This window comes from Athene noctua, chromosome 3 (assembly GCF_965140245.1).
Source record: "Athene noctua chromosome 3, bAthNoc1.hap1.1, whole genome shotgun sequence".
Classification (NCBI taxonomy): domain Eukaryota; kingdom Metazoa; phylum Chordata; class Aves; order Strigiformes; family Strigidae; genus Athene; species Athene noctua.
The window spans coordinates 17,988,257-18,002,884 of record NC_134039.1 but is presented as its reverse complement, the minus strand read 5'-3'; the positions used below and the strand labels follow the sequence as shown (position 1 = coordinate 18,002,884).

At 36.4% G+C, this 14,628-nt stretch overlaps 1 protein-coding gene across 3 annotated transcripts in view; it reads left to right on the top strand.

Annotated features, from left to right (window-relative positions):
* Positions 1-14,628, top strand: part of DCP1B (decapping mRNA 1B) — a 50,855-nt gene that overhangs the window by 16,010 nt on the left and 20,217 nt on the right. For all 3 annotated transcript variants that reach the window (XM_074902154.1, XM_074902155.1, XM_074902153.1), the window contains exons 4-5: positions 9,313-9,379; positions 11,523-11,658. In XM_074902154.1, coding sequence (XP_074758255.1) covers positions 9,313-9,379; positions 11,523-11,658 — 203 coding nt within the window. The remainder of the gene's footprint in view (positions 1-9,312; positions 9,380-11,522; positions 11,659-14,628) is intronic.

The window sequence follows — 14,628 nt, the reverse complement described above, 5'->3', positions numbered from 1 at the left end:
CTCTGTGCCTGCGAAATTGTATCGCTAAAATGTGTACATACTTTAAAATTTCCAACAGCAGCTCTGCAGATAAGCAGATGTTATTGAAGGCAATGTAACAGCTGAGTTACAATAAAAGAAGGCATGGCTACAGAGTAGTAGGGAACTTTTAAATATGTTGCATATAACATGTTAACAGGCTGCGGAAGATCAATAAAACCTAACATATATGATATGCTGTAAATACAAACTAAATTTTTGAGACTTTGGGAAGAGTAGTTGACTTTACCTTTGCCTGTTTCTCTGGATTTTTTTATTCTTTTTCTAACCATTTCAGAATTAGAGATGGTACAGGAAAAATGAAGAAATTGACTGCCTCCAAAATGATGGCGTGTACAGAGCATACAAATGGAAAAATATGAAGGTTTTTTTAAATTCATTTAATCTTATGTACTTCTTAAGTGTCACTTGTTACAAGAACAAGTGTGTATATACAAGCAACTTAGACTTTTGTTGTTGCAGGGTAAGAACTTAGTCCAGATCTGCAAATATATTTCCATTACTTGGGTTGTGAAGGTATGCAACAAAGAAATAAAAGATGAGATCACAACAGTCAGAATTAGAAGCATCATCTATAGTTAAGGTGGCTTATTTTCCTCATGAAGCCCTTTTTGAAGTTGTTCATACTTTTGTGGGAGTTAAACCGTTTGGGGTGACAGCTCATCAGACTGATTATACTAAAAATTCAGGTTTCAGAAAAAAAATAACATGAGATAACATACTGTTGAATACCTATTTGAGGTTAAAATATTCTTTCTTCTTTTTCTTCTTCTTTTCTGTATTACTGAAAAAATGTCATTGGCAGAGTTTGGAAAAGAACTTGACCTTGAACTTAACTATAGTTCTGGAATTGGAGATGTACTTTGACCTTTGAGAGGTACCTCAGAAATGCACTTTAAAAAACATTGGGAACATATTCTTAGATCTGAGTAAATTATAAATGAAAGCCATGGTGTTCAAATACTGATGAGTCCTCTGCCAACCATGTATGTCACATACAGTAGAGCAGACTTTATCCCCACAGGACTAGAAGAGGAAATACTCCACAGGAAGCACAACAGAAGCTGCTGCTTTTCTTAACCTAGTGGAAGGCAGGATGCAAATTGTCTGGAAATTGAGAAGGTGAAGGCAGCTCTCCTTCCTTTTTAAAATATACGCAAACTTTTTTTTACCTCCAGGTTGGAAAGGCAGCATTGTCCCCTTCTTCTTGTTTGAAGAGAGTTCTCATGACTTTTAGCTTCTAGGTATGATGTGATGTGCACAGAATCAATGAAATAGTGTGATTTCTAGTTTAACATCTTCCAGTTATGATATGTTAGTGTAAGCTTTTCTGCTAATAGAAGTTGTGAATATGTATTTAGCCTAGATTTGTGTAACAGTATGTTTGTGCTATGTTCATATGATTCCTGTAGATCAGGGCCTGGCCACATTTCAGTACATTGAAGACATGTTTTATGGTTTGCTGCAGAAAGCTAGCAGAGAATATAGAGCACTGATAAGCTAATACAGGTAATAGTTTGAGAGGCGGAGGAGTTACTTTTTGTTGACTCAGGATATTTGGGTTTAGTTTTCAGCCTTGCTGCAGACTTCTTCACTTACCTTTCTAAAGACAGTGTCTTATCATTCTTCTTATATCAAAAATGGAACAGTACTTTCACCCACCATTTGTTTATCTTAATACCTCTTCACTTAGCTTTTACACTCCTTATGTGAGACTGTTTAGTTATTTCCATTACAAAAGGTGGTGGAGCTCCAGTCTGATGTGGACATTTCAGAAATCTGTTGTGAAATAGTAATGAGAACCACTTGTAATTTAAGAACAACTTACAAATAAGAACAATAAAGGATTTATTAAGAACAACTTGTTATTTATGAAATTTATAGTCTGGCATCTACAGACTTCCTGCCTTAATTTCAATGTCACGTGTCATCATGATTTAAAAATTATTTGGAACTGATGATGCAATGGTAGGGGATGTGACTGAAAAACCAGTTGTGGGGGGCAGGGAAATAAATGCACTAAGCCAGATGGATCATAACATGGATGCTATTCCTGTGTCGTGACTAAAAATTTCTTGTAGCATCAACAGAATACGATTTTAAGGGAAATCTTGCAAATTCAGTTTGCCTTTGGGCTCTTTTCCAAAAAGTAAAGAACCTGCTGATGGACTCTTACATCTGCTGAGCTTTATGGAAATAAATACATCAATGGGCTTTGAAGTTCCCTACAGTACTAACATAATTTTAGCTTCCAGGCTAAGGGGCGTTCCAGTGAGCAAATCTTGTTTATATCTGCTACCAAGTTGATGGGGTTTTTAATAAAGAATTTCTGATAAATTCTGATTAAAAATCTGCCTGAAGTCAGGCTACCACAGTAGAGCCACAGACATGATTTAATAAACAATCCACCATCCCCAAGTTGTCCCTTTTTTGCCTCATGAAATCAGAAATATTTGCTGGCTCTACCTGGAAGTCTGCAAATTGGTCACCCAGCTTTCATGAGTGGTAGATGACGGCAGGGATATTTCAGGGTCTATCCTATTAACAAATTATTGTTTCTTGTGTTGGTTTTTAAGGCATAGTTCCAGGCACAATTAAACAGATGGTGGTGAGGAATTTATTCTTTACTCCACTAGTGTTGCCAATCATTTCCCACACTCAATCCATCTGCTTTTGGGGAAAGGGACTTTGAGGGGCTTTTGCATTTTGTTGGGGTTTTTATTGTTTATTTTCCTGTTATTTTTGGGTGGATTTTTTTTAAGAAAGTTGCTTGAACAAGTTCCTGACTTGGATTTGACTGGTCAAGTTGAAAGACAGCTTTTTCGCTCTCTGTGTGTGATCATCAGTTTACATTAAGATGTCTTTCATCAGGATTCTTTTCCCTTTAACAACTGACTCCTTTTCCTTCTTGTTCATACATAATGTTTTAAACATTTAAAATAATGGGAATACCAGTCATCATTTTCCCTGTCTGTAGTAAAAGTTCCCCAAGTAAGTGGATCAGGAGCTTTATTAACCTTTAAATGAAGAACAAGTGGCTGATGATTTAACAGATTGGTTTTTATCAGCATCTTTTTAGGAATTTAAGTTAAGCTCATATCAAAATATAAGATTTTGTTGTTTGAAAAACTCTTACCTTGCTTTTGTTTCTTGGCATTTCTGTGCCTGGGACATAATAAAAATTTTGGTTCCCCTCTAACAACTTCCAGAAATAATAGGATATATCCAAGTTTGATTTATATATATTTTGTATTGTGCTGCTTTACACAATGTAGAGAAGCTAGAGACCTAAAAGTTCCAGTCCTGTTAATGAGCCACATCACTATCAATGTGATATAATAGGATGAAAATGAATTTTTTCTAGTGTTTTGTTTTTAAATATCTAAATAGCTAAGCAAAATGTTGTGTTTGAAATAATTTAAAGTCTGTGGAGAACTAAAAGAACTTTTAAGGGTCCTAAACTAGCAAATACCAAATTGAAGGCTGCTTGTGCAATCTCTTTTTGCTTATGGAATTTTAAATTATGTGATCATCTTCTTTTGCAATGAGGACTTTGCTTCAGTTATCAAATAGTCTGAATGGCATTCAAGTAAAGAGCAGCCACTCAGTATTCTGTTTTCTCCTTATTACTGATATGTGGGTCTCTTACTTTGTTATATATCGCTGAAGTTCAACACTAGGGACGGAACTATTAATTGCTTTTTTCCTTGTTTTCTGTGATACTAATCAGCATAATAGCTGATAACTCATGAATAAGCTGAACTGTTGTACCTTGCTCAGATTAGAAGTATTATTCTTCCCACTTTACAAATTGGGATCCTAAGACAGAGTAGTTATAATTGCAGAGATCAGTTAAATGTAGGGTGTCTGACTTTAAATTACTCAGGCCTAATTTTTCAAATATATTTAGCATTCATATGTTCAAAAACATTTCTTACAGACTTCAACTGTGATTATAAGTAGCTGGTGTTTTTGCAGGTCATGCACTCAAATCTTACACCCAGGTCTAGGACCTCAAATCAAATGCTGGGAAGTGAAACATGCACCATCAGTAACAGCCACTTAAGATGACATTTCACAACTTGCGTATCATTGCATAATATCTCTGGGGCAGCGTCAGAGACAGAATTCAGCTTTCCAAGATAGCGTGCAGCTGCCTTAGCTGTAGGTTTTTTATATCTTCTTTCCTTTGTTGCAGTCCTCTCTTGCTTCATGCTGCAGAGCAGGATATAGAGCTTCAACAGGCAAGTCTCCTTCACTACTTGAGCCTGAGTAAAGCGGAAGGAACATCATACACTTGCATCATAATTGTCAAGACAGTATCATGCACAAAGAGATCACATTTGCATTGGAGTAGAAGAGCACAAAATTAACATCACATGCTTTAATTCATGTTTTAAGTAAAGAACTCATAGATTGAAAAATATTATTGTTGATATAACCTACTCTTTTTTTCATTAGGTCCTGCAAAATGGAAGCTGCAATATTCTAAAAAGTACTAGAAGAAGAAATGCATGCGTGGATAGTTTGCTGAATTACGTGAATGTTAGACAGCAAAGAGAACAGATGACCAGCATAAAGGTGTCTGTCTACCTTGTAAGATATATTAGAGGAACTGCTTAATATAGCGAAGTGTGGATTTACATATTCAGGAGCAAGAATCTAGGCCATACATAGGGAGTAAAGTACCTTAAGAAGCATATAAAGAATAAAACATGAAAGTTGAAGAATAATTATTTATAATTACTACCAGCAAGTGTAAAACAGTTTCTAGGTAGAAGGGAGTCTCTAGTCAGTAGTTATGATATTTCTGTGTTTCTTTTTACCAAGCTTAAATACTGTATGTAGTCTGTAGAGCAATAGCTTAAAAATGATGTATTGCAGGTTCACTGAAACCAAAACTTTGATAACAGAAATGTCTATCCAGAAGATAAAAACTTATAGCTGGAAGTTGAAGCTAGACAAATGAAGAGTAAAGTAAATAATACTAGAAAAATGCCTTCCTTTTTAGTAGGATACTTAGCATGAATTACGAAAGTTGATAGGAAGTTCTTCATCATCATAATAAATAAATAAATGTTTCAGATTTTGAGAGGTTAGAAATTGTCATCTATAATTCTGGTAGATAGCAGCTGTCAGCTTCTGCTTATAAATAGTATTGAGTGCTCTAGTGTTTGTGAGGACAGGAGAAGTCCATAGCCAAAAAATGAAAATTGTAAGCCGGAAGCTGTAAAATTGGCTCTAATGTTGTGATTAAAACTTAAATAGTATACTTCCTGAAATTCAATCACTGAGCTATTTTAAAAGAACTTCACAGATTTTGTCAAAATTTGTTTTGTTTTATGAGTAACTGACCTTTATCAAATTCTAAAAATCCCTTAATATTTAGTAATTTGAGTTAGATGATTTAAGTAATTTATTTAGCTTATTCCCATTCAATATCAACTGTATCTCATTGATTTGATAGCTGCATCATATCCTTTTGGTTTTATGTAATTTTGTTAACATCATAACTTTGGTGCCTTTTTTCTTTAATGTGATCAATTCATTACTAAATTTAATTTCTTTTAGTAAATTAACTTTGAAACTATTGAAAGTAGATGAATAGATGTGTACTGTCTTGTCAGTATAAAAGCTCTCCTTACTGGGCTTTTGTTAGCTGTTTTTCATGTAACTGGCTCACCTGGTTAGCAGAAGATGCTTGACTTTGATTTGTTTTTTGTTTTTCCGTTTTTTACAATAATCTCTTCTTGGATAACTTTATAGCTGAAGCTGGGCCTAAAAGTGACTTAATATTTCCTCTGTTGTGCGGCAGTAGAAGAATTTGCTTTGTGCCTCTGATGTTTAGTGATTCAGTTTTGCCTCTGCTGTTTCATGATTCATTTTTAAAACATGAATATTTTAGTGAAATTAACAACTCTATATATGATACTTGGATCAGGGTTTCTTCTTTATCAAACAGTCTGACAGAGATGGAAGGCAGATAAAAGTAATCTGTTTAGATGAGTCCTGATAAGACATGCAGTGTTTGCATGCTGGTAGAAAGCTTATAGTGAAGTTTGTATTGTATGTGTATTTAGTTTACATTAGTGGAGAGCGTGCCAGGTTCTTAGTCTGACAGTTACAGTTTGTAATCTTCTTAGGTTCTTTTGCTGTTCCTGGGTTTTTATGTTTTGTCATAGATATAATTATTTTTTTTTGCCATTTTGTGTTTATCATTAATCAAAAAGATGACCATTAATACACATCTTTTACCACTATTGTTTACATTTTTGTTTCCTTAAATGTAGATTAGCAGAATGTACTACTGTAGTATGAATTTACGCCATGGTTACTCGGGTGATGAGCACCCAGTATGAGAACATACATTAGTGTAAGTTTGATACAAAGTACCTCAGATTTCCACCAAGTTACTGCCTTCTCACTGGTACACTGTTTTTCACCAGTATGCTGTATTAAGTAGCTGAACCATTTTTAGCTATATAGAAGACAACACATGGCTGAAAATTTTGGGAGGAAAACATACATTAGTGTAATTTTGATACCAAGTACCTCAGATTTCCACCAAGGTACTGCCTTCTCACTGGTACACTGTTCTCCCATGCATGAAAGAGCTCAGAGTACGTTGTGCCGCAGCAAATGGAATGTCTCTGTGATTATTTCTCAGTGTTTTTCTGAAGTGTTCCCATATATCCAGAACAGATGAAAGAAGTGTGGAAGGAAAAAGAGGAGATTGTCCACTTCTCAAAGATTTCTCTACTGAAGGGGTGAGCTGTAAGCTCAGAGGATGTTGTGTTTTGGTTTTAGCTTGCTTTCAGCTGTACTTCCTAGTCTGGATTGAAAGTATCATTTAACTGAGGTGCAAAAAGTAAGTGTGGGTGGTTGGGTTTGAAGCTGGGCTAACATCTAGGCTAAAGGTCACTGGATCTGCAATATCCTGACTTAGAGCTTCAATTAAAATGTGATATATTGTTGGGTGGTGGTTTGGTCTGGTGGGACAGGCGGTGATTACTATCCTTATTCTGTGATCTGACGTGGATGTGCATTTGTTTGAATTGCATTTCAAAATATTAGTTGTAGTTCTGTAAAATCTGAAATGGTGTTTTATACAGGTAATCAGACAGTTTACTTGAGTTGTCACTGAGTTGAGGTATACTAGCTTGATTCCAGTCTTTCAATTTTTAATGGCCAGAAGCACTGCAGTATTTTGATAGAACTGTCAGCTTTCAAATGTATTAGATATTCATAAATAGTCTATGATACGTTTGGTCAAGTGGCCAAAAGATGAAGCTATTCAACCTGTCTTGCATATTGGTGATGCCACCAGCTGTGGCAGACATAAAAAAATGAGAGGACGAAGCAGATGACCAGAGTTTCATCAATACTCTTCTGCATTCTTTTATAACAAAGAAGAATCTTGATTAAAACAAATTGGACTTGTTTACAGTCTGCTTGCTGTATTGTTGCATTGAAGAATATAGGATTGCTTGTAATACAAACAAGTTTTCACATGTGTTTTGTCAGAAGGCTGTGTAGTTTTGCATAATAGGTCAGTGAATCTTTTACACACTTTTCTACAGGTTTGTAGTTTATTGTTGGATACCTTTACTGGAATATGTTAGAATATTAATGTCTATTTAAAATGCAGATTTTAATATTAATATCTATGTTACAAACCAGAGATTATTTCTGCAGTTCAGATCAGCTCTTACGTTGCACATTTGTAGAACCACTGGTGCATATTATGATACTTGTCTTTTTTTAGGATAGAAATCATCATCACACTTTTCAAAAGTTAATCATAAAAAGGACTGTACCTATTTTAAAAGTTATTTATTGTATGTATACAGGGTGGGTGTTCGTTTTGGGTTTTTTTTTGGTTTTTCACCAGTATGCTGTATTAAGTAGCTGAACCATCATTAGCTATATAGAAGACAACACATGGCTGAAAATTTGGGGAGGAATGGAGATAAGTATTACACTTATGTCTTACAAACAGCTGTATGTTCATTTTCTTTTCAAACATTAACAAAGCCAACTTACACTTCATATACCATGGTTTTGATTCTGTGGAATTGAAGAAGCGATTGCTTTTGCATTCTGCTAATACAAGGAAATATACATGATCATGATCGGTGTTGCAATAGTTTTTAAACAGGTACTCAATCCATTTATGCCCCTTTTAAATAAAATCTAGCCCCTACTAAATTTGAAGACATCTTAGGAATTGCCGTTGCTTAGTGAGATTAAAGGAAAAGTTACCCTGCAGTATGGTAGGAGAGGTAAGGGGGAAGGAACACATTGGCTACCTATTTGCTACATGTCATGTGAAGGAAACATGGATGTTATGCAAGTTGCAATGATACAGATGGGAAGATCCATGTTAAGCCTTTAAGTGCTTCTCCCTTCTCACAGCAGATTTGTGCCTGGGTTTTAAACTAGGACAGTTACCCTCACAAATGTGGACAGATTGTTTTAAGACTATGTTGTAGATGTATTCCCAGGCTGTTTTACCCGAGCTATATAACATGGTTGTGAGCGTAAAATGATCTCTGTTTATGATGACTGTGGAACCTGCACTAACTACAGTTCCATTATGGCTATTACGATCATGATGGTTGCATTAGCAGTGTGTACATTTGAGAATCTTGAACTACTAGTAAATTTAAAATCTGTTGTTGCTGGGCAAAGCTGCAGGCATCTACTTTACTGGAGGTCTGAACTTAGATAAAGATTTTCTAATCCTGGGGTTGACTATAGATAATTACTTCTTTGGTGGCAAAAATAATTGGCAACATTATAGGAAATCTACAGGGAGGCAGACGTGCGTTCGTACTACTCTAACAACTTTGATGATATATAAGATGTACCTGAATGTTGTTGAAAACTAAACAGATCTTTCTTGCGTACATATCCGTGCAGCAGTACCTGCAGTATCTAACCACTGGAGTCTAATGGATATGATATGACAACTGAAAAAAAATGACAGAGGAAGAGGTTTTGAAGAAAAAACCTCTTGTTTAGTGTTTTGAAGAAAAGGATCAAATGCCCGTGCTTTTGTTGAAGGTTCAAGAGCATGTAATTTACATCCTTAGAGATATGCCTTTGATCTTTTTTGATTTTGGAGGAACTGAGGTGTCATGTTTATAGGTGGGGAAAACATAACACAGAAATAAATCTTAAAATTCCTGTACAGGTCACTTTTAAATATCTATCAGGTAGAATTGCTGTTTGAGAAGATGCTCATAGTTTGTGTTTGATGTGCATTTACAGTGTCCATATATGGGATTTGGTTTTATGATAAGGAAGAATGCCAAAGAATTGCAGAGCTCATGAAAAAGTAAGTGATGGGTAAACAAGACTTTTTTAATGTATGTATTTCTGTACATACATGCACATTATATTACTAGGATGGTCATACCTTTATACTGTAAACCTATATTTATAGACTTTGTTGCAAGTAAAGTTGTCATGCCTGCACTTTGTATAATCAGGAATAAGTCACTGTATTGCAATACATTTTCATAATCTGTTATGCAGCTTTTCAGCTATATCAGAGAATAACAGTTCATCTGATTTGTTTCCTGATGACTCAGAGATCTGTTCTGAAGAATGTATTCTTTGGGGTTTTGATATATTTTTCAGTTTGGGGAGATCTTCTTTTTTCATGTTGCTGTTACCTTTTTTCCTTATATCAGTGGAAGTGAAGGCATACTGTAATAATACAATTTCTGTGGTTTTTATCCTATTTCTACATCATGGCTGAATTCCTGCTTCCTCATTTCTTAGCAGTATGTACAAAATTTGCTTTGTTTTTGGAATATAAAGACAGACTTTAATTAGCTTTGAATTCATTACTTTTATGTATATAATATACATGTTATACAATCTCTAATTTTGCAATCAAGTTGGAGATTAAAATTTCAAACAGAACTGTATTCTCAGTTGTATTTTAATCTTACAATGTCATAGTTTTTTCACTGTCATTGCTTTCTTCACATGTCCAGGATAGACAAGGCTTGCTCTTCTGCTTGGCCTAATGATGGACTTGTTTACAGTGTTCCCTTTCTCATGACTATATTCTGCAAGTTTTCATGTTTGTTTGGAGGAGGAAGGAGCTGAAGTCTCACAGATTTTATCAACATCAGCAATCTAAGTTTTTTAGAGGTGTAATGTGAAGGATATAGTGAAGGGACCCAATAGCAACAGGCAGAGATTGGATATACTGGTTGCCTGTGATATATAGTGTTGGACATATCATCGTGTCACAAATATTTGAAGGGACAGGAGGAGGGATGACATAGAGTCAGGTCTTTGTCATCCCATGAAAATCCATGTGCAGCAGATACAGTAAAACTGACGGCATTAGGTACTAACAGAGCACAATGCAAAGGCACTGTCAGACCTTGAATCTCTCCTTTTCAAGTCATCTGTCCCGTTATTAACAGCTTCTGTAGCCAGAAGCATGCTGAGGAAGTGACGTCAGGTTTGATTGCCAAAGTTACAAGTGCCCGAAAGCCCATTAATGTGCTCTGCAGTACAAGTCCAAACAAGGTTTTTCATTGCACATCTCAATCCATAGCAAAGTGTATTAACTCTTCTACCACTATGTTCCAGATAGGATTTATTATAAAATGCTGGGTGGAAAGGTAGTCGTGTTTCCTCTACATCTCTTTTTAAAGTAATACCTGCTGCTTTTCATTTTGCAGTGACAAAACATTGTGAAACACAGACTGTGACAACAGTGGGGGTTTGTTTAGGGGGTTTTGTTGCTTTTGCTGTATATCCTACAGCTCTAAAATGAGTCAGTTGTGACCCAAGAAATAATTGATGGGGATGAATTTACAGAAATAAGCAATGAACCCTAGGAAACCCAGGGTTTTGACAGCTAATTTTAGTTAACTAGCTCAAGTTTCAGTTGGTGGTGATTAGGTACTCTCTAACTGCTAATTTACTACAATAAAAACTAGTTTTCAGAGGATTCATGCAATTGTAAACCACGTGTAGTGGTTTATAATAGCAGTGTTTTATATAGATAAAAAATGCCCTGTCGCTCAGCCAATTGGCTGTGTGTTTTCATTCTCAGCATTCTACAATAATAATAAAACAGCTGGGGCAGGAAATTGGTCATTTGCTGGTAGTTAATGACTGATTTGTGTGTGTTTGCCATCCTCCGCCACCAGCAGAACTGAATAACACTATAAATTCCCTGCTCTTTCTGAGTATAGAAATTGTGAATGAGTTACAGAAATTCTAGTCTATGGCCTAGTGTATTCAAGATTGGAGAAAATTAATCTCACATCTGATCAAATTATGTTTTAGTGTAGGACTTTTAATAGAGTTTTTTTACACATTTTCATGTAGATGGAGAAAAATGAAAAAATCTAAGTTTTTAGTAATTATCGTAAAGTAGTTCTGGATAAACTTTCTATATTTTACCTGTTTTTTGTCTTGTATATTCTCCTCTCACCCCCAACTTTCAGCCTAACTCAGCAGGAACAATTCAAAGCACAGCAGGGCACAGGAACAGGAGTGTCCCCAATGATCATGAATTCTGCTAATAACAAAGAAGTGGATATCTTACGGATGCTTACCAAGGCCAAAGATGAGTATACCAAGGTGAGACTTGCTGTCTATAAAAAGGGGACAGTTCTTTTTGGCAATACTATGATGCCAACGTGCTCACACTTTACATTATAAAACATAAAAAGTTTGGGTTTTTTTAAATAGTTTTGCTCAAAGTGAAACTGATTTGGGATAGAGTGCTCTCTCATTTTGTGTAAAGTGGCTGGTAAAAAGTTTTGTCAGAATTTGTTAAACATTCAAAATAAATGAATGCCGTCACTAAAAACTTCTGCAAGAAGAACACGCATATGATTGATTATTTGTTGAATGCTAGAAGGTAGGAACAAGTATAAATTGGCTTTCATACTGACCCTTAGAGGTCCTGTGCTTATTGCTTATTGTGTAGCACCTGGTAGTTGTGTCCTCTTTCTGGGTGAAGTATTCAAACCTGCTGATAGTTTCTGTGGTTTGTACAAATAACTTCCTTCAGAGAAGACCTTTAACAGTGAAATTACTGTATTTAATTGTGATTCTTAGCTACTTTCAAACACTAATGGAAGGAAACGAAAAGGTTGAAATGTAGTATGATTTAAGCCCATGTGCTGCTTTGGTCTTCTGAGGCTTCTAAATAAAGTAGTAACTAATGGACTAATAATGTTCTCTATTATTGAGCAATCAAAAACGTTTTACTTCAGGGAATTAAAATCTAATAATTTTAACTATTCATATATATGCTACAAATTGTTACAGAGCCTGCAGGTTCCTACTGCTGTTTCCTGTATTTCATATGTGTTGTCATGCAACAATAAAGCTCCTAAGTGTCTGAATCTAGAAATATATATTTATATATCTTAAACATAAGCAATTTAAAGAGAAAAAGTGATTTTTCTGAAATGTGGGTACTAATAAGATCCTCAGAGAGATAATAGCAAACTGTTTGAGTTATGGTGAAATGCAACCCTTTTTGTTGTGGTATAGCCTCTTTTGAAGCTTAGGTCCTTCCTATTTTCTGTAATAGGGATTTAATGTATTATAGTGGACAAAAACCTCCAAAACATAGTATCTTTTCTGTGTTTTAATACTGAATCAGTATCTAGTCTTGGCATAAAAGAGTGTGATTTGAGATTATATGAAATGTTTAAGCAGTTTTCATTAAACTACCTTAAAAATACTGTAAATGGAAAACTGGAAAAATATTAGGCTGTCTTCAGGTTCTATGACAAAGAGGTAATAAATCTAAAAAAAGTTACTTCCGTTTCTGCATTAGCACGCAAGAAAATCAAGACAAAGGAGAGGAAATTCTAGAAGATCTGTTGTTTAAAGAAGTGTTTTGATTTTTTTTCCTGCAGATAAGATCTTTTGAAAATTTGCCTCTCGCTTCATCTTTAATCTTTTTGTATTTAAGGGGTTGCTAAGGAAATAACATGAAAACTTCCTTTTCATTTGGGACATGATTAGTAGGAGTATCTGACCTCTTAAGAACTGAATTTGTGGGGGTTTTTTGTTAGTAATACAAAATTAAGAAGGGTGTGATAAATGCAATGACAACCATTTTTGTATTTAATGTCAATATGTTTCAGAGCAGTCATGTTTTTTGGCTGCTTTATGATATCTACTTCCTTGGCAGTGTATCTTATGACCTAGAATGCTGATGTGCTGAAATCAATTATGAAATATGTTGTTCCCCTTTGTGAGTTTTGTGTGGTTTTGGACAAGAGGGTGTTTTAAAATGTTGGAAGCTGTAGGATAAGAACAGGAATTTTCAAAGCGTCTAAGCAATTTTGGTCAATTTTTAAGTTATGATGAGATTTATTTTTTTTAAAGAGTGTAACTAACTTCAAAGGGTATATCTTATTCCCAAATTAAATTACAGATTTGGAGGTTACATGTAACCTGATGCAGGAGGAAATTTGGTAACAAATGATGAGGAGAAGGCTGAGGTGCTTAATGCCTTCTTTGCCTCAGTTTTTAATAACAAGGTTAGTTGTATTGATGAAATCCAGCCTCCACAGCCAGAATACAGAGACTGGGAGAACGACCCCCCTGCCATCCAGGAGACAGTCAGTGACCTACTGCATCACACAGACACACACAAGTCTATGGGACCAGAAGTGATACACCTGAGAGTGCTGAAGGAGCTGGCTGGGGTGCTCGCCAGGCCACTTTCCATCATTTACCAGCAGTCCTGGCTGACTGGGGAGGTCCAGACTGATTGGAAATTGGCCAATGTGACGCCCATCTATAAGGAGGGTTGGAAGGATGATCCGGGAAATTACAGGCCTGTCAGCTTGACTTCGGTGCCCAGGAAGCTGATGGAGCAGCTCATCCTAAACACCATCATGCAACACATGAGGGACAACCACATGCTCAGGCCCAGTCAGCATGGGTTTATGAAAGGCAGGTCCTGCTTGACAAACCTGATCTCCTCCTATGACAGAGCGACCTGCTTATTGGATGAGGGAAAGGCTGTGGATGTAATTTACCTTGACTTTAGCAAGGCTTTTGACACCGTTTCCCACAGCATTCTCCTGGCAAAAATGACTGCTCAAGGTTTGGACAATCAGACACTTCGCTGGGTAAAAAACTGGCTGGACGACCGGGCCCAGAGAGTTGGGGTAAACAGAGTTAAATCCAGCTGGCGGCCGATCACGAGTGGTGTCCCCCAGGGCTCGGTTTTGGGGCCACTCCTGTTTAACATATTTACTGATGATCTGGACGAGGGGGTCGAGTGCACCCTCAGTCAGTTTGCAGATGACACCAAGTTGGGTGGGAGTGTTGATCTGCTCAAGGGTAGGGAGGCTCTGCAGAGAGACCTGGACAGGCTGGAGCCATGGGCTGAGGCCAACTGGAGGAGTTTCCATAAGGCCAAATGCCGGGGGCTGCCCTTGGGCCACAACAACCCCCAGCAGCGCTACAGGCTTGGGGAGGAGTGGCTGGAGAGCTGCCAGTCAGAGAGGGACCTGGGGGTGTTGATTGACAGCCTGCTGAATATGAGCCAGCAGTGTGCTCAGGTGGCCAAGAAGG